The 26708-nt window shown below is 38.7% G+C and overlaps 1 protein-coding gene across 6 annotated transcripts in view; it reads left to right on the top strand.

Annotated features, from left to right (window-relative positions):
- The window catches only part of GRM7 (glutamate metabotropic receptor 7), an 828976-nt gene that overhangs the window by 778053 nt on the left and 24215 nt on the right, over positions 1–26708 (top strand). Inside the window, exons 10-13 of one of the 6 annotated variants that reach the window (XR_005989125.1) lie at positions 525–616; positions 5137–5300; positions 5407–5528; positions 8390–8482. The exons of 1 other annotated variant lie outside the window; for it this stretch is intronic. Coding sequence is in view for 2 of the 5 variants with exons in the window: in XM_041764565.1 (XP_041620499.1) it covers positions 525–595 (71 nt within the window). In the remaining 3 variants the exon portion in view is untranslated. Of the gene's footprint in view, positions 1–175; positions 242–524; positions 617–1121; positions 1649–5136; positions 5301–5406; positions 5529–7532; positions 7563–8389; positions 8483–26708 lie in introns of those variants that run through there. 4 more of the 6 variants (XR_005989126.1, XR_005989127.1, XM_041764565.1 and 1 more) reach the window with 4 other exon arrangements.

Raw genomic sequence — 26708 nt, forward strand, 5'->3', positions numbered from 1 at the left:
TGGATGTGGGCACCAAACCCTACATAAGTAATGATACCTAGACAATTCTGGAACATGCTCCTGCGCTGTGTTAATTTGTTATGGTTTTTGTTTTGTTTTGCTTCTTCATTTGTTTGGATCTCTAACATTCTCAACATTATGTTATTTGTTTCATCCTGCTGGACTAACCATACAGGCTGGTCAGCATGGCTGGACTAGGCTGAGGAAAAAAAAAGGGATGATAAAAGGAAGAAAAGAAAGCTCTGACCAGATAGATAACTTATCTGGGAGCTGGTTCCCTCAACTGCAACAGCTCAAGCAACTAAAACCCGACTGCCTTAAATCAAGAGGCACCAGCACTCCCATGTTCAGAGGTACCTGAATTGTGAACTGGTCTACCAAAGGCTATTGAATCCACTGAAAGAGTGGGCATAATGTCTATGGTCTCTATCGCAGCCTCTTCTCCAAAAGGGAAAAAAAAGAATAAAAGGAATATTGTGTGCACATTTATTTTATACATACCTATATATTTACTTTTCCTGTAGACTGTATACCACCAGTAAGAAAGAGTGTACAAAAGTCTGTTACTTGGTACACTATCCCACCAACAGTATAGCTTTTGCCTGCTTTCTAAAAGGTAAGAAACAATCTAATTTTTACTTGTTTGTATGTTCTTGTCTCTACTGAGAAAAGAAGTGTTTCCATGAAAACTGTGCATGATTACCTGTAAAGCTATTTATATGATGAAACATGTTTTCAAAGATGATCTGTTTGCTAAGCATAGTGCAGACAGTGGCTGTGGGTCACATGCTTGGTTTCTTTTCTGGAGAACATGTGTGTGGGTGTGTGTACAGTGCCTTTCCTAAGCAAGTAAACAACAATGGTGCTGGTCACTCTGTATATGGCCTACTTTAAAATTACTGATGGTGAGAGATTATTTTTAAATGTGTATTGTCATGCTCTGGTTTTAGAATGTAATGTGGAAACTTACAGTGAAGAAAGGGAGATATTTTACAAGCCTAGCAAAAATGTTTGTTCTGGTTTATTTTTAGTAAATTCATTCCCAGAAATGTATTCATTCAAAAAACAATGAATGGCCTTACCATCTCAAACCCAAAATAGTCTTGGTTCCTTCTTTACAGCAAAGGAAGAGAAAAGGCTTTGCTAGATGAGCTTGATAGTGTGTTGAAGATGATCTGTGGCTCATAGTTCTGCCTTAGAGAAACACCGAACCAACTTCAGTCATGTCACTGAGCAAAGAACGCATCAATAAAAGACCTCAAGAATCTATAATGAGTTTAACATTAGTCAAACCCAGGAATTGCCAATAAACACCAAAGGTATTCAAACTAATAGCTTAGGTGAAATGGTGAATGATGTGGTATGTGAACTAGATACGGGAATGAGCAGACATAAGAATAATGATTGATTCTTTACTGATGTTTAGTATTTGGGGCTCTCAGTAAAAGATATATGCTATGTGTGAATGTATTATTATTGTTATTCATTATTATTTCACTACCTCCCTCCTTTAGCCTACACAATAGTATAACGTAATGGAAAAGAACCCCTCTATCGACAAGCATCCTTATCCAGCTGAAAGTCAAAGTATTCCCAACTGTGGGAAAACAGACAGTGGGAAACATGGTGTAGAGTTATTAAAATCATGTGGTGGAGGGCAGCCCTGGTGGCTCAACAGTTTAGCGCCGCCTTCAGCCCAGGGCATGACCCTGGAGACCCAGGATCTAGTCCCACATCCGGCTCCCTGCATGGAGCCTGCTTCTCCCTCTGTCTCTGTCTCTGTCTCTGTCTCTCTCTCTCTCTCTCTTTGTGTGTGTGTTTCTCATGAATAAATAAATAAAATCTTAAAAAAAAAAATCATGTGGTGGCGGTGAATAAAAGGTTGCCTTTAGATTTCCCTTAAACTTGCTACTATGCTTACAAAATAGAGAAACCTATCTGTAGAAAGATTCCAAGAGAGAGCAGACAGGTCCTGTCACGGGAGGGAGAAATATTGCTTCGTAGTGTGGGCTAGTCTTCTTGTTTTCTATGTTGCTAAAGTGGAACTTAGATCAGATCATTGCTAGGTGCCTAATCCACTTAGCACTGTAAGACAGGGCAAGAGTACTTTCAGAGTAATTATATTTTTTGTTGATTTTAGATAGGCCTACAACAAAGTCTTTAATTTGGGATATATTGTTCATACATTTATTTCCCTTTTCCATATCAACATGATCTGTCCTAGTTTTTTAAATAGGGCATTCTTTTCTCCCAGTGAATATATAATGGTATTCCAGTGAGATTTTTTTAAGTTTTTATACTCCAAGGGCTTGTCAAAACACTGCAGCTCATCACTTGAATCGTCCTTTTACATGAGACTCTCTGAGAATAAAAGAGAAGGAATTTTCCCTGGGTAAAGATGATAGATTTAATCTCAATGCATTAAAAATTCTCTTTAGTTCCATTCTAAGTTGATTCCTTTTGGGTTAAAGAATGCAAGATGAAAATGTTCTAAGTCAATTTTTCAGTTAAAAAAAATACTTTCAGGGTGTGCTGTTTCAAAATATACTTTTGGCTAGGATTTTCTTGTTTCAAAGATTTTGATTGTTTCATGCTCTCCTTTTCTGCCAATGTGAAGGTGGCTTTACAAATTAATTATAATGATCTTAAACTGCTGCTTAAAAAATAATTGGGAAGTTAACCTAAGTTACATTTATTCTAAGAGGGTAGGGATTTACCTCGTTCAGGTTACAATAAGACAAGAAAGCTTGGTAGAACAGTGAAGTATGGTACGTAAAGTTGGGTGTTCAAATCCCTTTGTATATTGTTTTTAGGCAGGCAAAATAGTAACAGAAAATTTGTAGATTTGACTAAACTTTTGTGCTTCTGGGCTAGTACGACTTCAGTTTCGTCCACCACACCTCAACAAAGGTGGAATGCACAAAGGATATCAAGTACCCACTTGTAAGGGGTTGAAGGAAGCAGGTTCAAATTCAGACAGACCAGAACCTAACTTGCTTTAAAAATGCATTCCATCTCCTGCCTCTGTTGAACAGCATTCTCTGACAGACACCAAAGGCCAGACATGAGCTGAATCAGCACTGCCTGCCATCTCTTGTCTGAATGTTTGTAGATTTTACAACTCTGCAGAGGGTTATCAATCTAATGACATTTGTTTTAAAATGCAATTAAGCAACAAAAACACAATCAATCTGGCATCATTACCAACATTCTTGGGCAGGAAATAGGCTGTTTTGTTACGAGGTAAATTTTCACACCACAGGATGGTGTTCTCATTTTTTAAAACTTGAACAGTTTAATTCAGCCTTGCAAGTCATAGTCCTGAGTCTTGTTTTTACAAGGTATGTTCTTCTTACAAGCACATTGGTTATAATATTATTGACATTTCACTAATTTATTAAATGGTATTGTAAAAAAAATCAATAATCTCTTGTCTTTTATAATTACTATAGTGGGGTTATCTTATATTTTAAAGCTTTGCATAACTGTGTAAGCCAAGTTTTCGTATCATGTTGAGACTCTCTCTCCTCTTTAACATTCAATGTGATATGTCTAACTGGAGACTCTGTCAATTTAAAATCCATCTTGAAAAACTCTGTAAGTATAGCATAGCACAGAATATATGTTATGTGACCTTTGACATAGAATCACCTTAGAAATAAATGCAGCTGTAAATCTTGTTGGCCTATTTCTTTCCACCTAAGAGCTCTGTGAAACACCATTATTTCTCTCATCAGGGTTTGATATCTCAGCATCTTCAGAAAACAGTATTTGCTACCTCGGTTCAACAACTTCAGTTCCACTTACAGAAAGAGATGAAAGTTCACATGTCTGGAATTTATAATCTCTTTTAGCATAAAAGAAACATATACATCATGCCCCAAAGCCATCATCATTACGTCAAGTTTTACATTTTATCATGACACCACTGCATCTGGCCAGGATTTATGAACTCTAAGCGTATTCTTAAATTGTATCCATCAAAGACATGTTTGTCAAGCACCACTCTTCTGGGCCAGCCCTGAAATGACTAGGAAATGGGGACAGAAGTGAGCAATACCCACAGAGAGCCCCGACCCTATGGAAGACTCAAAGGGAAGCCATTATAATTCAAGGTGACAGGAATAGGTCTTAGGAGAGGTCTTTACCAAGTGCTAGCAAGCTACAGGTGGACAGCATCACCCAGCAGGTTTTGGGCTGGTCTTAAAAGATGAAGGACTCCAGGCAACCATAAAGGAAAGACACTCAAGGAAGAAAACAAGTATGCACAAAGAACCAGAAGTAGAAAAGAATATGGTATATGCTGAGATTAGAAAGGAGTTCTATGAGGCTGAAGTATTGTGTTTTGAGGCATAGTTGCAGAGGATGACATGCAGGAAAGCAGCCTGTGTGTAGAGGGACTGAATCACCTTTATTTTTGTGCCTTTAGCACAGGGTGTGGCAAATACTAGGTTCTCAGAAAACCTGCATGGAATGATTGGAGTATATATAATACCTCACATACCAAAGCCCCCAACCTTCCCTAGAACATACTATGTACACATTAAATAATAAGTATTTATTAGTAATAATAAAATACTGCATCTACAGACTGAGCAAGTAGAGTTGCATTCTTCCAGATAAAACCTCTGAAAACTACAGACAGCTTTGAAAAGGCAATTTTTTGACCATGGTATCACAAGCTTCAAACTATGTTGTGGTTATTACATAAGACTCTTAAAACGGATGGTTAATGCTACATCTGGACATAGGCAATTAACCAAGATCTCTCTTGGTGAGCTACCCTGTGTAAAAACCAACAAAGTTTTATGCCTATTTCTTCCCTTCTGTGGCCCTTAGATATCTGCTCTATTTTTCTTTCAAAGGGCATGTGAACTTCAATATTACCACTGGAAATGGATCCACTTGATCTAAATGGTTAGAGCTTCTAATTTGATAAAAACAAAAACATAATCTATTTGGTAGTTTACTGATTGTTAAGTACTTTTTTTTTCTTTTTAAGAAACTGATATTTAGAACAGATTTTGTCTTTTAGGCCCCATGTATCATTTGCATTTAAAAGGAAAACAGTGTGTATCCTAAACCAAAGTCAGTTAATCTCTACAATCTTTCTTCTTCCCAATTACTATGAATGAGCATCCTCTCAGGACGCAAGTGATGGTGACTCTTATTTCTGCCTCCTAAAGACATGTCTCAGCTTCGCAGAGTTTTTTGGTTTTTTGTTTTTTTTTTTCTTTTCTTTTTTGGCTGTACAATGGAACTTGGATGCATTTTAAATTAACTTTCTCTAGGAATCAAAGGTAATCATTATTTCTCTTTATGATCCACATGAATATTCTCATTATTTTTTTCTTTTCAAGTTTAAGATTAGTTTTGAATTCCCTTTATATCTCTGCCTTCTTTCAGAATAACCTCCAAGGACATGAGCTCGCACTAAGAGGATTGAGGAAATGTGTCCACAGCCTGTTCTTGCTGAGCTGACCCAAACACTTAGAAGAACACGATATGAATCAGCAGCCTCGCTTTCCGTAAGTGTTGGTCCAAGTATTAGTTAATGACCTTGTGTGTGCTCTTTCTTTTCTCTGGCCAAGAATAAGGAAAACTGCACTAAGGTCCTAATGCTGGCTCTGATATTTGAGGTAGCATAAACTTTATCACCTCACAGACCGCTAGGAGCCTGGATAAGTCATATCCTATGTGATCTTCAGTCTCCCTTGTATAGATGGGAGCATGCTTTTCTCCATGGGATACCACAAAAATGGTATGGAATCATGTAAATAAAAGCCTTCCTTTGCAAAGGCTGTGCATATATGAGGTAGCATTGTTAGCCCCTGCTCATCTCTCTGTCAGATTTTAATTGGCTTTGCTTTCTCCTCCTTTTCATGGTTACATTTTTTTATTTCCATAAACCATCAAAGTTTGAAGGAGTGACATCTAGATTGCCAATGAAGTCAGGCAACCTTTTCTCTAGGTACAACAAACTCTGTTTCCAAGATGGGTCACTTTGGTCTTTTGACGGTCAGTAATAGTCTTTCAGCTTGGTGAAATTGATAGAGAAGGCTATCAGTCACTCAGCAAGGATGCTGTGGGACAGATAGGCTCATACTGCCTGATACATGAACCACTCCATATGATTAACTTCGACAGGTAGTTCCACGCTGGCTGGCAAGCTGAAGAGCATTTTAAGTACAAATAATCGTTCTAGAGTATGTCTTGAGTGACAGAATAATGAATGAGTGGAACAGAGTCCCTTAATCTTTGCTTGTGAAAACACATTTTGCTTCCTTTCAAGGCCAGGATACGACCACAAAATCAATTAACAAAACCCCTCAGAGATCTTTGTTGATGCTTTGAAGTTTGGTATTTATCAAGCTTATATCAAATACAGAACTTCCTTGAAGGGCTGAGCTCATTTATCTCAGTCTTCAAAGGGCCTCACTTGGTGCTTTATAGCAATATAATTAATAATAATAATAATAATAATATTTATGATGAGGATAATAATTGGACCATATTATCGCTATTGCTAAAGACTTACAAAGTGCTCAACCATCCATTGAGATAGGACTCACTGTCCCCACATACCATATGGAGAAACTGAGGCTCAGAGCAGTGCAGCAACTTCCCGGTGACCCACAGAACTGCCCAGTGGCACAATGCATGTCTGAACACAGGCTTCTGGCCAGAGTCCTATTTAATTGACTTTTCTGAAATTAAATAGGATGGGACACAACATTTCAGTCTACATAATCTATTTCATCACATTTATTGCTCTCATTGGTTGATTGTAGAGGTCCTCAAAGGCTTCAAGGCAGAAAGCATAATCTGAGTTCAGGGACGTTTTGAAATGAGATGGGCCCTCTTTGGTTTTTTTTCCTTCCTGGATGGTACTGCAAATGACAAGACTATTTGGTGTTCTTTCACCTATTTTTTGGATTCTTTTGGTGGTCTGAAAAATTAAAGAATGTAATTGTTTCCTCTAAGAACATGGTTTTCCAGAGTTGAAAATGTTTAACTCTTGAGAACTCATTGAAATCCACTGAATAGCACACTCAAGGCCTACTGGTCATCCTGAGCTCTGGGCAACCTGTTCAGAGTTGAAATCCCAAGTCATCAGATATCGATGGCTGCAAGCAGACTCTGCCTCTATATTCGGTGGCATGAGAACCTCAGCAAATGAAATTAAGCTCATAAAAGGATTTGCTCATATTAAAAAATGGCACTTCCCTGTAACAAAAATGTGGAAAGCTAATTCCTACCAGTTTCATCACCTCTTCCTTCTCTCTCTCTCTGCTTTTGCCAGAGTGAAGCTCTATAAAGAAACTGGCCACCAGAGTCATTATCATCTGTGTTAGCTAAAAATTTGATTAAGCTGGCCTCCCAGGGTTAGCATGAAAAATTCTAGATTTTTGTTTTAGGAACTTAATTTCCCTTTTCCTCATTTTGGTCATGTTTGCAAATTTCATTTGCATTTTAATTTGCGGTGGTTTGCCAAAGTCCAGACTGAGACTTTAGCTGTTGTTTCTATTCAGGTGAAAAGTGCAACCACAACTGGCCATCTGCACTGGCATACAGTCAGGCAATTGTCCAAGGCAAGTATCATTTTGCATTCTTCTGAGTATCCTAAGGAAGCTTTGCTACCCAGCCCACCAAGGAATGTGATGAAGAGACCCTGTCCAATTTCTAGGACAAGATTAGCCCTAGGTGGTCCTCCACATACCAGCAATGTCCTCTTAATATTCCAAAATCAGGAAAAATTACACTAAAGAGTCTTAAAGCCCATTAGAACCTTTTCTGGGGGTCTTATTTAGGAAATACATTAATACTAGCAAATGGGGAAAGAGATCTCTACTGTGATCTACTTTGATATGACTCTTTCAAAGCCAGCCTCTCCATGAGTATTGGGCTCTCAGTCCATCCTGGGAAAAGTGGGAGGTATAGTAGCGTTGGTGGGGACTCCTACTTGACTCCTTTACAAAGTAAAAGAAAGTGAAATAGGATCAGCCTGTGAGATCCTGCTGTTTGTGCCAGGTGGGCAAATGCTGACGCTTTACTTTAGAAAAGGTCATCTCTCTGTGCCTCAGTTTCTTCATTTGTAAAATATAACCTCATAGTTCTCATAGTTGTGAAAACTACATAAAAGTAAAGCACTTAGAAAAGAGTTTGGGGGCATCCAGGTGCCTCAGTCAGTGAAGCGTCCAACTCTTGATCTCAGCTTAGTTCTTCATCTCAGGGTTGTGAATTCAAGCCCCTACTAAAAAACAAAACAAAACAAACAAACAAACAAAAACAGAAGAGTTTGGGACAGTAGTTATTCAAATGTTAGCCATCAGTGTTGTTATTAGGTCACCTAATATTAACTGAATTTTTCTATTTGTGTTTCCTCTAGGAAAGAATTTGGAGATTCCAATCTGATCCTTTTCCATGTGATCTTTTGTACCCATTCTATTTCTGTACCACACATAATAAAGTTTGAGTGTCAAGTAATCCATCTGTATCTGATTTTTGTCTGGAAAGGCTTGAAGGATTTTCAGATTGAAATATCAATACATCTCCCATCTTGTCTTTCACTTGTTTAGTATTGATCATTTCTGGTGCAACGGTGTCTTAAAGCCAAAAGTTCACTGCACTATCAAGAGAGAGACCTGGGAAACCACATTTAAACACACTTTGCTTCCATTTAATTTCATAACACAGCACATATTTTCCTTCCATAAATACATTCAACACGGTCACCACCATGGCAATGTTACATTAAAATATTACTGTTTGTACTCAGATATTTAAGGAAACACCAAGATCAGTTTTAAAATTCTATTTATGGCAGAAAATCTGCCAAGGAGAAATCTTTTGAAATGCATTTCAGTTTATACTTCGTCTAATTTACATCTTTTGTTTTCTACCCTGATGCTCATCAAAATGTCACGGAGTTCCTCAGGGTTCTGATACACATCCAGGTTTAAGATCTTTCTTTTTATTTTTTCCCTTTAAAACCTTCCTGATAATAGACACAGACAATATGATTTTGATGTGATGGTGATCATTTATACAGCGGGATGTTTTCCAGGATATTAAAATGACTGATTTAAAAAAATTATTCAGGTTTATCATACACATAGCATCGACCATATTCCCAGGAACTCATCTCTAGCTGTCTGCTAGCAATGTGAGAGCTATTTCAAGGTCTCCTCTCAAGAGAGTCTTCCAGACTGGTGTTGCAAACTAAATAAAGATGAAGCTAATTGCTGAGCTCTATTACTGGAGTCAGAAAACATAGCGCCATCTTTGTTTTAGGCTGAATCTCCATGACAACCCCAGAGAAGAAGCTGGGTCAGTGTTGTTCCTGCACAGGGCCACAGGTCATGGCCTTTTGTAGGCACAGTGATGCCCACGTGGCTTCTGTAGGCACGTCTTTATGCAATGATTCTAAGCTACTCAGTAGGTCACCTCTAAATTTAATTAGTCCAGAAGTCTATAAAGAGATGAAATATTTTTTAAAATTTTCATTGATGTTTCTTCTGCCCAACCTGGTAACAAAAAAGGTCAGGATAACCATTGTTTCAATTACCATTGCTGTTAATGAATTCAATGTGATCTTAGAGTGAGGCAACCTGGTGTACAGGTTAAGGCTGAGGGTGCCCAAACACTTATTCCTGGATGCTAAATCCAGCTTTGCTCTGCACTAGATTGCAATGTGGGTGACTTGCTTACTCTCTGTGCATTGATTTCTCATCTACAGAAAGGGTATAATATTAGTAACTACCTCATCAGGTTGTGATTGGGATTAATGTGCATAATATGCTTAACACAATACTTTGTATATAATATAATGCTCCATAATTACATATTATTCTTCTTATGAATATCACCAGCTAAGCTGTAGCTGCTCAGTTCATATGGTAACCACTAACCACACAGAACTATTTACACTAAATAGAATTAAATAATATTATTTTGTTCTTCAGTTGTACTAGCCACTTTCCAAGTGCTCAGTGGGCATACCATATTGGACAGCAAAGATACAAAACACTGCCATCATCACTAAAAGTTCTGCTGGATAGTGCTCTGAGCCATAGCCTAGAGAAAGTAAAAAGGAGGTTTGGAACATCCTTTGAAGAAGTGATATCATTTGTTCTTAGTACTCTCCGTTGACTGTGAAAATAGTCTAAAGATTCTCTGAAAGCATTGGAATCCATTTCTTTTGTAGCATCTAGTAAAGAGTGGCTTACACTGCGGAATATACAATAAATACTGTGAATAACAACAACAACAAAATTTCCATAAAAGTTTTTTTCTCATTTGGGAAAGTTCCCCATTCTTTTCTTATACTATTTACAATGTTCTATATTTATTGATTCTCTAGTTACACATAATTCTTGAAAATCAAGCAAAGTGGCAACTCTGTAGTAATCACATGTCTTACAGTAGAACCCTGTCGTTAGTGGAGAGGATGATTTTCTTAATCACCACCCAAATGGAAGCAACGTACATATTCATTTGCCACACCAGTGTTGCTCAACAGCGGAAAAGCCTACTTAAATATTCAAGGATGTGAGCACAAGCCTTCACCCAATCCCAAACAGCACATTTCCAGACACTTGTGATTACTCAACTTTGCAATTCTGGTGTTGGCTGAAAAATGATTGGTCTTCCCCATCAGAGTCAAATTGATATGGCCTACGATTGATTTGTCCCATGCACTGATAATTGATTTGTCCTATGCATTGGGTAGTCCTTGGAAACAGTGTCTGACAGGTGCTTTTTAAATGTTTGAGAGTAAAAGGAAAAAAAAATACAAGCAAAAAACAAAAGATGTCTATCATTTTCAACAAGCAGAAATGTTATATGAATGAGGAATAGGGATGTGATGCATTATATAAGGGAGTCTGCTATCAATTTATATTCTACAGAACTTTTACTGCAAAACTAGCATATAAATCTAAGAACAAGAGCCCATGTAATACACTAAATCCCAGAGCAGCTCTACCAACTGGTTTAGTATGTATACTACAGCTGAAGAGAGACCTCTCCTAGCTTCTAGGATGCTCATTCCAAAACTCAGGATGTCAAATGGCTGCATAAGGGAGACTGCCTCTTTCTGTTTTTGAATTTTCCAGACAATCTATATATTTTCCAATGGAAAAATATCACAATTGATTATATTGATTGCTAAATATTTGCTGCAGAACAATATCGATGAGTCAATGTTCCAGAAGTGCAGAAAAAGTTAAAAAGAAAATCCACAGAATTTTTTAAAAACTGCATCATCATCAATTAACTGTCACAATCAACTGCCCCTTATATAATATTTTATAGTTTTGTTTTGTCGGGTGCTTGCATATACAGCATCTCATTTCATACTCAGGCCATCACACTGAGGTAGGTGGCATCATCTTCATCTATAGATGTACAACCTACAGCTCATGGTCGTTAAGAACATCATCTTTGCTATTAGTGGCAAGGTAGCTTTAAAAGCCACTCTGACCCCATTTTACACACACCTGTGTGTCTCTTTAAAAATTTTTTTTTAATTTTTATTTATTTATGATAGTCACAGAGAGAGAGAGAGGCAGAGATACAGGCGGAGGGAGAAGCAGGCTCCATGCACCGGGAGCCTGATGTGGGATTCGATCCCGGGTCTCCAGGATCGCGCCCTGGGCCAAAGGCAGGCGCCAAACCGCTGCGCCACCCAGGGATCCCTGTGTGTCTCTTTAAAGAGCAAAAATATCTTTAGACTAACAAGTTTATTTTTAAGCTGGGAGTCAAGGAGGAGCAAAAATCCCTCATTATGGAAGACTCAGATTTACAGCACGGTCTGGACAACAAGACAAACAACAACCAAACTTCTTTTCCCTTCTACCTGTAGATGATCATCAGCAATGAGTAGCCACTGGTCACCTTATTTAGGGAAAAGTAAACAGCTCAAGCCATAATGGGAAATAAAGATAGACAGCTACAGAGGAAGTAATGAATTATTAATAACAGATAATGACTTATGCTGCATATCTCCCCAAGGCCAGGAGGCTGGCATGGCTGGAGATGAGTGTGTTGTGTCTGATGGAAGGGAAGAGGATTCTGTGTTACATTTCATTTAGCTTCTATTAAGTGGGTTATAAAGAGGAATATGCCATATTTAAATCCAGACTTATTTGTAAGCTTGCAAAGCTTACTAAAGAGGTTAAACCAAGTCTGTAAAGAAAGATAAGTTTACTGTTTCTTTTGTCTACTAGTCTTCTTGTCAACAGAGCCTGACCTCAAACCAGCCAACATGATTTATGGAGTATTTACTAAATAGTATTTACTATTTTAGGGCCTGGACATATAACGCTGAGATAGAACAAGCTACAGCTCTTCCAGGAGGTCACAACTCAGAGAAGAAGGAAAAACAACTCTTTGTCAGGCATGATTTGTTGATGCATTACTAGAATTATAAGATTAGGACTGAAAGTAGCCATTTGCTCTCATGGGTGGCAAGGGGACATTCTAAATTATCTTAAACAATGAACCAACATGGAAGAGGGACCATCCTAAGTAAAATTCAAGTACATGAAGTGGTGGCTACATTATTGACAGTGCTGGGTAGCCAGTATTGATTACCTCCCATGCACAAGCCACTATTCCAAGTACTTAATATTTAATTATCATTTAAGCATAATCATTTATGTATATTATACAATATGTCCATATTACAGATGAGGAAACTGAGGCACAGAGATTTTAAGTAACTTTCCCAAAGGCACACAGCTGACAAGCAGAGGAACTTGCATATATGCTCAGTCATCTGGGCTCAGACGTCCTGTTCTGACCACTGTAATACCTTTCAGTGATAGGTATAATGAGGAAGATTAATTTTCCAGCACAGCTAGACCACAAGGTTTCTCAACAATGGCATTAGTGAATAAATCTTTGTTGCAGGGGACTGTCCTATGCACTATAGAATGTCTAGCAGTATCCCTGACCTCTACTCAGTAGCACCTCCATCCTACAATTGTGCACATCTACCAGAAATATCTCTAGACATTACCAAATGTTCTCTGAGGCCACAATTTTCCCAGGTGGAAACCACTGGACAATCATATGATGTGTGAAAATGAAGAAAGGCAATAAAATATATTAGAACTGTGAATATTGTCAAATTCTATTCTGAAGGCTGTGGGAATGTACCTTTAGAAAGGAAGATGCCATTTGGGGTTTATAAATTGAGGAGCAGCAGAAGAAATAACTTGCAGAAGCATTACAGCAGTAGGTTCTGTGAGCTACAATATACACTGAGTTCTCAGTTTAGGAACAGAATGTAGTCTCTGATTTTATGAACTGTATGTTAAATCATCTTGAAGTTAAAGATAACAAAGGATAATCTATAAGAACAACCCAAAAATTGAGGCAATCATTTCACCTGGTGAAATGGAATGCAACCAATCCCTGATCTGAAAACTCAAAACTCAGTTTTATTTCAGGTAAGAAAACTCCTGGATTTGGGGGGAAAAAAAAACTGACCACTCAGCTTTCTTAAGAAGCTCCAATGTCAGATTCCATGTCATTGCGTTAAGTGTGAACATAGTTATGTCAACTTCAGAGAGGCCTTTTCTACAACAAGATTTACTGGACACTTGGCAACAGTGGAAAAAAAAGGAAGTATTCTCCTTGCAAGTCTCTATATGGACAAAATTTCAAACCAACGGGTTATGTGTTCAGAGCAGCTCTTTTATTAGCAGGAAGAAAGATCTACACATTTTCTAAGTATCTACAATAAACATATTATCAAACAAAAGATGGTTTTCAAATGATCAAATTCAGAATTGTGCCTCAGGCAGTGAATAAACATTGGCCTAATTGTACAATTTCGTCTATTCTTCAAACATCAGCTTACTTTTTCTATTCCCTGTTTTGACTCTCAGTGCATTACGTCACTGGGAAGGATTAGAAAGGAATATTTCCTGAGTTTTCTTTATAAGACTACCATGGCCATCTTGAATCTAGTACAACTTCAAGTTTCTAACAAACTTCATAGTGTCAAAGATGGATTTCTCTTAAGAAGAATAACTTGATTGCCTGTGAGAGGTTATCTAATCCCAGAGGAAGCAAACAATGCATCTATGACAGAAAAAGGCAGCCTTCTGGTCAGAGTCAAGACTTTGGAATTAGACATAGTGTTACTTTGACAAAAGCATCTTCCCACCCCAGCTGTCGTGTCTGGCAATAGGAGGATTTGAGTGCCGTCATTAATGAGGCTCTTTTGAGGTTGGGTAAGATGACACAAGCTAAGGTCCCAGGCTATGGTTTGATCTATCTATGACAGAGGTTCAGTAATTAATATTACTCTGCATCCAGAATTTAAGACAATCATTTAGGACTTTGGCAAGATCAGACCTTCTTTGGAACCTCCAGGAGATTCTTCTGTTCGCATGGGGGAATGACCTGGCTTCTGCAAGAGCACATCCCAGCCACTTTGTGAATCTCCCTCAACTCAAGGCAGGAAGCTGCCCCCACAACCCATCTCACTGTGGTCTTGATGCTAGCTGGGAGAGGCAGGAGGCTGGAAACTGGAACCCCAGCCTCTCTGTATCAGCAGTTCCCTTGGGAATAACACCAGGCCCTCAGCTTGCATTATAGTGGGGGAAAAGACGTAATAGTGTTGTCTTCAACAGCTTTGTTTTAAAAGTGGTACCCAAATAGTATGTTCAAGTCTAGATAGGCATTCAACTAATGATCTGAAATTTTAAGCAGCTGTAGTTTCTTCAAGCTTTACCATTTGTATTTGAAGGAGACTGCTAAGCTTTTAGATTCTTCATAAATAGTAAATAAAGTTAGACATAAATATCCTGTAATATGTGCTTTGTTCCTTTTATTCGGAGGCAAGTTACAATTTCTCATTAAACATGATAAATCATTACACAGCAGCCCTTACGTGGGAAGAACAGCCAACAAGAAGTACAGTTTCTGTACTGATGAAAGGCATGTAAAGACATCAAACCCAAAACATCTGCCAGCCATTGTTGGGAAAATAGAACACTGAGCAATGCCTTGTGGCATTTTAAGGACGGCAAACATCTGGCATGAATGTAAGTAGCTTTAAGATCGTGGGAAGAAATTCAGATCACAGGATTAGGTGATCAGCCCTCATCTCACAGGTGACTCCTTCCTTCCCTTCAGAAGTCAAAAAAGCATTCTTCTCCAAGAAAGATGTTAACAACAGAAGGCAAGCAGCCAGAAAGTGCAATTGATAAAATCCCAAGAGAGCAGGGAAAATGAAGCATTTTCCCCCTCTTTCCTCTAGAAAGCAGGAGCATGAAATGATTTAGAGTATTTGGGGACCACTGATAGAGGGTGCAGGGTGGGTGCTGACAGCAGCCCAAGACGTTTTCAGGACTGCAATAATGAGAGGCACTGGCAGAGTGACAGATGGGACCCTTGCTAGTGTGCTGCCCAGCCTCTCTTAAATGATTTTTTTCACAATGCCATTGATTCTCCGTGACCACGAGAGGCCTGGGTCTGGAAGCTCATATGCGCAGTTGCCTTTACGTCAAGCCATCCCTTCTGGCTTTTGTATGAGTTGTAGAAGGAGTCTAATTAAACTGGTGGTAGGTGCCTCACTGAGAAAATGCCCTCTCAGCCTAAAGAGTGGATGGTCAGTTAACAGGGACTCCTAACAGAGAGAGTCTTCATTAAAACTATTTGGAAACCAAACACTGAATTGAAGAGAACACAGTCATGTATTATTCATGTAATAAGACCTGCTAATTGTATCTCTAACTGGACAGTTTCAGACACTAAGTAAGGTCTGTTAAGATGGGAGCTGATTTTTCCCTCCTTGCCATAGTAGCTTCAGTAGTTAGCATGGTTCCTGGTGCATGCTAAATGGGCACTACATTTTTTGATTTAATGTATAAAATACAATGAAAGTTGCAATACATGTATTTTCAGGTAGCATTAATTCAATTGCATAGATTCTATAGAAAAAAAAAGGTAGGAGGAGAGGAGGAAGAGAAGAAAAGAATAATTGCTCTCCTTGCTTTTCTTGTGCAGTCTAGAGGCAGGCGTCCCCTCCCAGGGAAAAGTGAAGCCTCAGCAAAAATGCAAAGAGAATCCAAATAAGTAATTCTGGACTTTTCAGCTTCTGCAGTCCCAGGCCTTAGTGATTAATGAATAATTTAAGGCAGTGCTCCTCAAATTTTAATGTCCATGTGATCATCCAAGGATCTTGTTAAAATGCTGGTGTGGACTCTAAAGGTTGCTTAGACTCTGTGTTTCTAACAAGCTCCTGGGTGATACCCATGCTGACAGACGTTGGTCCACACTCTGGGTAACATGGATTCAAGGAACTAGGCAGGAAAATTTTGGCTATGCCAATCTTTTACTTGGCATGCTGACTTTAAAACCTAACTCCTGTAAACTATTTGAGTCAACTAGTTGCAAACATTTTAAGCTAACCTCACACAGTCACTATATCATCAGTGAGTGTGAAAACCTGACCTGATTCAATTGACTATTGCTATTTAAAGGTGTTTCATCTCTCTGAGCAGAAAACATAAAAATATGGTGAGTTATCATCTCACTTGTGAGTCATTTTAGGTTATTCTTGCAAGTACAATGGTTGAAAGCACCTCAAGTAATAAAAAGATAAATAGTAAAATATTCAAATCCAGCTTGCACTGTCATATATATTGATCTTAATTACAGACTGTAGATTTTCATCTAATTGCTAACAGTTGAGTTGGCTGTTGAATAATTAGGAGGAAGGGGTGTGACTTATGGTTGAGAACAGCCTCAGAGTACAAAACATTTGTTTTTCAAATGCCACTATGACATTTCAAAAAAATTCAAAAGAGAGATAGTAATGACAAAAACAGTGCAAATACTAACCCAACATGGAAGTCTAGTGAAAGGGGCCTTGTGATTACCCGCTGAAATACAGTCTGACTCTATGCTTCTTGGTGCTGACTGCCCTTTGGAGTTAGCTGGAGTGCCTGTGCCTAGGCCTCACCATCCAGCACTCTATCAAATTACATCGGCTGGGGTCTAGGCAGCTGTGCTCCAAATATCTCCCCAGGTGAGTCTAATGGCAGCCAGGGCTGAGAACCCTTGCTCTACTACAGAGATTCTCAACTCTGATGCCAGGACCAGAAGGAATAGCATCACATGAGAATTTATTAAAAATACAGATTCTCACCCCTGTCCTCTGACATGTTGAATCAGAAACTCTGGATAGGAGTCTATCATCATATGCTTTAACAAGCCCTCTAGGTAGGGATCCCTGGGTGGCGCAGCGGTTTGGCGCCTGCCTTTGGCCCAGGGCACGATCCTGGAGACCCAGGATCGAATCCCACGTCGGGCTCCCTGCATGGAGCCTGCTTCTCGCTCTGCCTGTATCTCTGCCTCTCTCTCTCTGTGACTATCATGAATAAATAAATAAAATATTAAAAAAAAAAACAACAAGCCCTCTAGGTAGACTCATGCACGCTACTGGAAGTTCTTTCCTGAGAAGAATGAGGCTCCTTGTCAATGTTCTTTCTCAAGAGATCCTTATGAGGTACCATTGCAAGAACTCACGTTAGGACTTCTCTGTTGGATAGCCTACAACCTGGGCTATAGTGTTAATTCTGGAGTTGGTTCTGGTATTTCCAGTCTGAGTCTCAGCAATGGAAGGAAACTTGATGTCATTTAATTAAAGATCTAATTGTCACTATGCCATTTAAAGAATGTGTATAATATGCTCTAATACCTCTAGTAATATGAATTCACTACAGCATGGCCCAATCCTTTCCATCTTCAGATGCTTACTAGGTAAAGATTCTAAGTATTTTAAAAGATGATTCATTTATTTATTTATGTGTGTCAGTGACCCCTGGGATGGGAGCTATAATCTGCATTTGACCCCTGCACAACTGAGGCTTATAGAAGTTTCACAGTTGGCCAAGGTCACGCAGTTTCTTACAAAATTTATGCCAAGTTCTTTGTCTTGAGGCCCTATAGAGAATTCATTTTCAGAAATGATAATCAATAATCTGTTGTTAAGAAAACTGAACTGTTGCTTTACATTCTCTTATCTCTAAAATAAATATTCCTTGTTCTTCACAGCCAATATCTAGCCCCTTCATCATCCCTGCTGGGTCCTATTGATCAGCACACTAAATAGCAAGGCTATTAATAGACTGTTTATGCATTCCATCTATCCATTAGAACAGTGTTTTTTCATGTCTTGGCAAATGTAAAAAATGATAATACTGGTAAGTTGGTAAGTCATACTTGATAAACTGGATAGGATTTTGGGGGAAATCTATGTAAGACTTGATGGAAAAAATGTGCATGTTATTTATAAGGATATTACCAAATAATTAAAAGTTTCAGAGAAGAGACTGAATATTTATCTAACTTCAAAACCTAGTATTTCCCTTTTTTAAATAATAATTTGGACTTAATTCCATGAACAGATATTTCATATTCACTTATATGCATGAAATGAGTACAAACATTCCTGGTCAAGACTATTTGATGATGATCTCTTCAAATTCTTGATAGAAAACGTAAGTGAAAAACTTTGTATAAGTAGGTGATAAAAAGTTTGAAAGCTTTTTTACAATGATTCAAAACTGTATAGAATTTGAATTTATATTTAGAGTCCAGTAGCTTCTCCTTTATTGATAAAAGTAGTATTAAAATGTCTTCTGATAATGTGAATGGATTTTGAATCCAAAGCAAGCTTTTTCTCTCAAGGGTTTGCATAATGATAATGATTTAATTTGCTGACGCGTATGTGCTGTTAGAGCAGTTATCATGCAGATAGACAGGTTGCCACCAACAGGGTACTTCAATCAGAAATGGATAAAAGTATCCACTTTATGTGAATGCAAATAAATGGAGTCACCAGTTGGATGTGGACCTGCCAGGAGGCCCACCCAGCCATCTTGTCCTGCTATCCTCAACTCTCTGGTTTTCTAAGCACATGAGTGAAGTCTTCTTAAAACTCGTGGGGCTCTTTGTCCATCATGGCAGTGGAACACACTATATTGAACCTTATATCCAGACTTCCAAATTCACCGTGGAAGAATGCCAAGAACTGGATCTCATTCATTGTGCCCTTCACCTACAGAAATAGTCAAGTCACCAGTTTCTTCTCTGTTTAAGAAGATTTCAAGGGAGTCCTAAACCCCCCAACAGTGTTCCTGATGGCTGGACATGGTTGTCCCAAGCTTTAAATAGCTGCCCCAAGGTCTAAAGGGATCAGTATCTTATAACACTCTACATTACTGGACACCAAGATGGCAACAAGTTGGCCAACTATCATACCCATGCATATTTGGACATCAAAGGCATTTTCTGAAAAGAGAGGAAAAATTCACTAGGGAAAAACATCTGCAAGCACCTCCTAGAGGCAAATGATGATCTTGAGTGCCTATATTTTTTCTACAGTCATTCATTCCAACCAACATTCAGTCCCAAAAGGACAACTGCCAGCATCCTGTCAGATAATTGTTATCTGAACAAAGTTCAGTCTGAAACCCAACTACCCCAAAATGATCTGGGGCTCTTGGGAAAAGTACAATACCATGGATCTCCCCAAATTCAAGGAACTCAGTCTACTAGAGATAGAGATTATAAAATAATAGCTAACAGAAATGAAACTGCAATTGTAAAAACACTCTGTGAACAAGAAGTACAGGGAACATGAAATTTATCTATGGAGACCTAGAATTACTTTCTTAAGAAAGATTTACTTGTGTGTGTGGACATTAACAGACAGAAAGTGGTAGGCAAACCACCTAGGCAAGGACATGTACAAAGGCCCTGTTATATACATGGAAAACAAGAAAGGTTGAGCAAAGGCCAGTGTGACCAGAGGGAAGAGAATCAGGGGGAAGTGCTGTTCAAGAGAGCCTGGGAAATAAATCAGTGTCAAGTCCCACAGATACTTGTAGAACAAATGAGACATTTTGCCCTTGTTCTAAAAGCAGCAGGAAGCCATTGAAGAGCTTTAAGCAAAGGAGGTGAAAAATAAGGAGCAACACGATCTGATTTACATTTTTAAAAGAAATCACTAACTGTATAGAGGAATGGAATATGTAAACATCTAGAATTCATTTTGGAGATATTTCATTAGTTGAGGTGATAACATTGGCTTTGGCTATATAGCGGGTAGCAGAGGCAGAGAAAAGTGGAAGTAATAAACTGTGTTAGAAGTGAGAGCAACAAGATCTGGTGATGAGTTGGTTTTCCACTCTGAAGAAAATTCTAGTGACTTGGACTGCAGTGCTTGCCTAAGTACCCACTGACTTCTGTGTCCCCAGACATGGCAATACAAAGTAGTTTGGTTCATCTTAACAGAGGTGTTTTATTTAAATTCTGTTGTTTTATTCCAGATCATTTATCTGTACTATGAAGTAAAGGGCAATTTCTCCAATGCAAAAAGCCAATTAACTTTGAGATCTTTATGAAGAGATCTCTGTGTCCATATATATTTTATTCATGACTCTATGCAGGAAGTCAAAAGTAGTTTATATGTGTGATGAGTTTAGGTCAGCTACAAAGTTAAGAGGGAGCAGTCCTCAAGATTGTCCCAGTTCTGACACCATCTACAAGCTTATAAGGTTCCCCAAACTACCCTTGGATTCAACAATTTGCTAGAAAGACTCACTGAAAGCATTTATACTGAAAGTACAGTTTATCAAAGGGAAAGGGTACAAATAAAAGCCAAGAGAAGAGGTGCATAAGACAGAGTCTAGGAAAAAGACCCAGACGTGGAGATTTCACTATCCTTTCCCCCAAGGAGCCAAGATGCATTACTTTTCTGGCACTGATATGTGAGAATACACACAGAGTATAGTCAACTAAGGAAGCTCACTCAAGCCTCAGTGTTCAGAGATTTACTGGGGCTCCATTATATCCGCAAGATCGAGTGATTGACTGTGCATGTGAATGAACTCAGTCTCTAGGTCAACCAAACATACCAAAGCCCCCACCCTAAATCACAATGTTACTTTAGCTGGAAGCATCAAGACAAACAAATATTACATCCCAGGGGCAAGAGCAAAAGGTCACACTTCTTTTTGGACAAGGTTAAACTTATTACAGCATAATATGCCAATGACATCAAAAATTGTTGATTGGGACACCTGGGTGGCTAAGTGGTTTAGTGCCTGCCTTTGGCCCAGGGCTCCCCAAGGGGATCCTGCTTCTTCCTCTGCCTATGTCTCCTCCTCTCTGTCTCTCATAAATAAATAAATAAATAAACAAACAAACAAACAAACAAAATATTTTTAAAAAATTGATAATTTATGTCAAGAGCAGTAGAAATGGAGTTAAAGTCAATATTGTGTTGAAGTAGAATATGGGCTTGTAGAAACAGGTAATTTTTCTCAGAAGCAGCAGATTAAATGAACTAAGGGTCGATTCTATCTTGCCCAAAACTAGTTTTATATTTGTTAGTTAGAAAGCTTATTTTACAGACTTCTCTATCTGTTCCTCCTTAACTGCACTCACAATCCTACTACCCTATGGTCGACTGGGGGGAAAATGCATGCTTTGACATTGCCTAAAAAGGAAGTTGGTTCCCATTTCAACATTTTAGTCTTTCTCCAAGTCCTGAGTTTCTTGGTTGAATCATTTCTGGCTGAGTCAGTTAATGGGCCAGATTCTAAGATCTTCGCCTCATCTACCTGAGGAAAATCCACAAGAAACTGAAGAGGCAGGACAGTTTCCTGTCCAGCATACTGTATAAACTTTGCCATTCAATAAAATTGAGCAGTTTCCATGGAGGTGATACTTGACATAATGTATAAATATGAGTATGATTATCAAGAGCACTATGTTAAGCTAGCTCTACGTCAAGTTGGCATCATTGCTGACATGCCATATAATTAATAATGATTATTATAATTAATTGCCATTTAATTGAAGACATCTATTTTATTTTTTTATTTTTTGAAGATTTTATTTATTTGAGAGAGAGAGGAAGAGAGCACAAGCAGAGGGAGTGGCAGAGGGATAAGGAGAAACAGGCTGCCCACTGAGCAACCCGATGTGGGGCTCAATCCTATGACCCTGGGACCATGACCTGAGGTGAAGGCAGCTCCTTAACCAACTGAGCCACCCAGGTGCCCCTGAAGCCACCTATTTTAAAGGAAGATGAAAATATTACTTACAAGACACCAGCAGATGGTAGAGCCATTATGGTCAGCAGAAATTTCTAAAATCACTTAGGCCAGATGCCTCCAAAGCATTCCCAGGAACTAATTTGACATTTGCTATCTCTGTTGCAGAAATTCTGAGTCCCTTTATCTTTTCTATTCCCATGGGCTCTCTCTCCAAGATAGAGCCATTTTAAGTGGCCTCTGACAGTGGGCTCCTGTGCTGTCTGTTCCTGGTTTGGCCCTCTTGCCATTTAACTTTATTCTTGGCAGAATCTGGTCTTTATAGCACTGCAATAGAACATCATCACTATAAAGGTTTTAATTTTCCTGATTTTCCATGCTCTGTAAAGCAAGCTTGTTATTGACTTCCAAATTCAGGAAATGGAAGTTTGGGGGATATATAAAATTGGGAATCTCATGGAGCACTTGTCTGGGCTAATTCCACATAATTAGAGGATTTTACAGGACATTAACAAGTCTCTTCTGTCATTTTATTTCCCTCACCAAATCCCTTTCTTTTATGTTTACTTCTAAACACATATATCTAAAAACATATATCTAGTTTTTATTTCAGTGATTTTTGGTTTCTTTGCTTTTCAATGTTTTCATGTATACTGTTATCTAGAATGAGGCCTAGTTTTTTAAAAGTGAATTGATATAATATTGATGTACAGAAAGCAATGAACAAATACTACAGCTACTAAGCAAATATGGCAAAAAATGAAAAAGGTGGAAGAATGGCTGACTGTGTGGAAAATACAGAGTGCTATAGGGGCAGAGAGAAGAAATCTAATTGTGCCTGGAGAAATCAGGGAAAGCTTCCTGGGGGAAGTGACAGCAATTCAAGTCTCAAAGGTTGATGAGGTATAAACAGGGTAGAGTGCACAAGTGCTCAGTCTATTGGATAAGATGGAAGGAAGGAGCTAAGTACAGTACATTTTTGTTTATAGATATAGGAACAGGTACTTTTAGAGTATGGAGACCTAGCCCAAACTTTCAGTCATAGGAAGAAAGGCATTTATCAGGAAGAAGGATGATTGGGATGGAAGTTATGATGTCAGTAACGGAGGCTAGAAACCATTCATTTTCAATAGTATGATGCCTGACAGCCTGAGGTTAGATATATCTCCCATCTCACTCAGCAACCTGTTATGGATCCAAAAAATTACCTGAGGCCGGGTGTGAATTAGTTTGGGCTCAGGTGTGAGTTAGGTTGGACTTATTTTCTCATAAAAACACATATAGTTGATATATAAATGTAAAATATAAGTATTATACATATATAAAAATTGTATCTAACTTGAAATCATATGTGTATGTATGTGTATCCGGTTTACAAACCATGCTCTAAAAATGGCCCAGGGACACCAGGAGGTGGCCCAGAGATTAAAGGTGTGGGAGTGACTGTGTGGACCCAAGCAAAGCAACCTCTCCATGACCTGGTATCTACTTGGACTTCCCAAGCAGAATTCATTTAAGTTAGGGTTCCAAACAAGTTTTAAAAACTAGTTTCAACAAACAGCTCAGTGTTTCTCCAATTCCCTGCATCTGGAAAAACTTAGGTTAAGGATGTCTGCCCATGATTTCTGGAACCCCTTTTCTCCAGAACAGGAAGCCAGCATCCACAAAGGGCAGTAAATGTGTTGATGCAGATGGGCCATTGGACTGTCCTGGGTCCTACTCTCATTCCCCATATTCCAGCCTTAGGAGGCACATTGGCTGTTTCTCCATATCCACCTGTTCTAAGCTCCCTTTTTCCCCATGACCTATAGATGTTCTAAGAACTCAGACAGGCCCTGGGATGGGATCCGTGGAATCTAATTTCTGACCCATTCCACTGAAGTATAAGGATTTATATTATTGCATTCATTCTAACTTGGATTTCATTTTTAAAAGAGGTTTGGAAAAAAAATAAATAAAAGAGGTTTGGTGTATCTCCTCATATAGTATATTAAATATCCATAATCAGCCTCATTATCTGGGTAATGTGACGCTAAAGTTCTGAAGCTATTTTCATTTTGGGAAAAAAAAAAAGCAACTCTCCAACTTGAAAACCCCACAGGACCCATTTTTCCTGCAGCAAAAGGTTTTGCAGAAAGTGCAACCCTGTCACTCATACACACAGTAATCGCTGGAGATTACCAGTCATTTTCATTATAGGTAATTTCAGGGTGCCTTTTTTTTTTTGCCTTGTCACTCACATTCCTGGGACCTTGCCAGAAGGTGCCACAAGGAGTAAATTAGGAAAGTAACCAGGGCTGTAGCCCCACAAGATAAACCCAAGTCTTAACTGAATTTTCCAGGCCAGAAGGCATCTACATAAGTAAAGACAAGGTAGGGGAATGGTGGGACATTGGTCCTGCCTAGATAAGCAAACCACAGGAGATCCTCAGCTCTTGCCTTTACATATTTCAGGCTTCTGTCACACTGTGTAGGATCTGTTTGTCCAGACTCATCAGCATGGGGAAACAAAGCTCCTGAAAGATCTTGCCCTAGTCTCATCTCTCCCAAACCCCAATGTCATAATCTACCCCACATTCATGCTGAGCAACATTTAGTTCCTCAGATGCCCTGCTCTCTACGAAAAACTTTCCCCCCTCTTCCCTTATCTCTATATCAACCTTCTCTTGGCTCCAGTACTCTACTGATCCTCACCTTTCCTGAGAATTTCTCTAAGACTGGAATGACCCTCCTGTGTACCCCATAGCCCTGTACTGGACTCTCTCACACTTTTATGTGGTTGCCCAGTTTCATTCACTCACAAACCCATCCTGGTGAATGATTCCTAAGTTTCAAGCACTACGGTATCCAGGATAATTCCTTATCCATGCAGAGTTTACATTTCAGTGGAAAAGAAAGGCAGAAACAAAAACAAAAACAAAACGGTTATGTTTAAAGAAAATCATCATGGCACTTTAGTAAGATAGAGGATTGCTATTTTAGATAAAATATCCCTACTAGAGGTGACACTGAGATAGGAATGTATGATGAGAAGTCATAGGCCATGCAAAGATCTCTGGGAAGGTATTCAAGACAGAAAGTCAGAAATGGCACAGCGAGTGTAGCAACTGTAAAGGCCCTGAGGTAGGTACAGATTTGGCATGCACCAGAATGGCAAGAAGGGTAGTGTAATAACTGAGCGGGAGAGTGGAGGGAATAAAGTCAGAGTTGCAGGTAGCAACAGAGCATGTGGCAGTCTCTAAGGGTATCATCAGCCATGTGATATGACCTGAAGTACCTCTGACTCTGCATTCAGAATAAGATTTATCAAAAAGAAGATGCCTCAAAGACACAGAAGGCATTCAGGAAGCATTCTGCTCATTTGCTAAAGGGACAACACTTCCCTTCCTGGATTCTCTTGACACCTCATCTGTGTGTCACATATCTGAGGCCATTATCACCCTCACAGGTGACTATGAAATCACATTGCTTTCCAAAAATCAACTCCATCTAAATAGCTATGACTGTGAAAAGCATAAACTGACAAGCCATTCTCAGACTTTTAAATATTTTATTAAAACAGTGAGAACAAAAACCGTCTATGTACTTCCTGCTCTTTCTGCACCTACTTAAGTTACATAACTAAACATTGAACAGGCGCATGAGAATATTTCAAGCCTTTGACAGCCACTTTCCTAAAATGAGCATTTCTGTATGCTGACATATGATCAAGCCCCAGGAGACTGCACTGTACCCATAGCTCCTCTGCCTCCAAATTGTGGGCTCTCCAGGAGAGCCTCAGTCTCCCCAAATAGTGCAGGCCTTCTTGGCCATCATGCTATAGACAGGAGATGGGACTAGACAGATGGGACTCTGGGCTCCACCTTTTATGACCAGGGTGACTTTTGGTAAATTAATCTCCTTAGACCTTAACTTTTACATTTATAAAATGAAAACAATGGAAGTTATTTTTCTTATAGATTCTCTGTGTGTGTACATATATGTGTGTGTGTATTATCTGAAATAGTACTTATGCAGTATTTAGACTTGACACCATTTATTTATTTATTGGATACATTATGCTGGTGCTCCAAGTAGGTGACCCCTTGGGCTGAACTCTGCATGAAGGTCTATTTTGTTAGGACAACACAGTCTCACTCTCCCCCTTTCTCCCTCATCATTTCTTTGTTCCTCCCTCACCAAGACCCTATTTCCATAAGGTCACATTTACAGGTACTGGGATTAAAGGCTTCAATATATCTTTTGGTGAGGGACACAATTTAACTATAACATGTCCCTTATGAAACCCCAAGTGGTTACAAGATTAAGAGTTAAAAGCTCTGGAGCATTTAAAAGTGTGATTTCTAAATAATACCAATAGTAATAATAATAACATTACAATTTTAAAAAGTGTGAGTTCCAGTTCTACTCCTGATTACTACTGTGACTTTGAATAAATTATCTTAATTGTTATTTTCTCATATGTATAATAGGAAAATAATACCTGGATCAGAGAATAGTTTAGGCATTAGTACCAAGTAAAGTTCTTAGAATAATGTATGTTAATATTGATATTGTTAATATTGATCATTAAAACTATTAAAGAAAGCTGTCAACACGGAGTTTGTCCCTGGGCTGTGG

The sequence above is a fragment of the Vulpes lagopus genome, chromosome 7 (assembly GCF_018345385.1).
Source record: "Vulpes lagopus strain Blue_001 chromosome 7, ASM1834538v1, whole genome shotgun sequence".
In the NCBI taxonomy this organism is placed as follows: Eukaryota; Metazoa; Chordata; class Mammalia; order Carnivora; family Canidae; genus Vulpes; species Vulpes lagopus.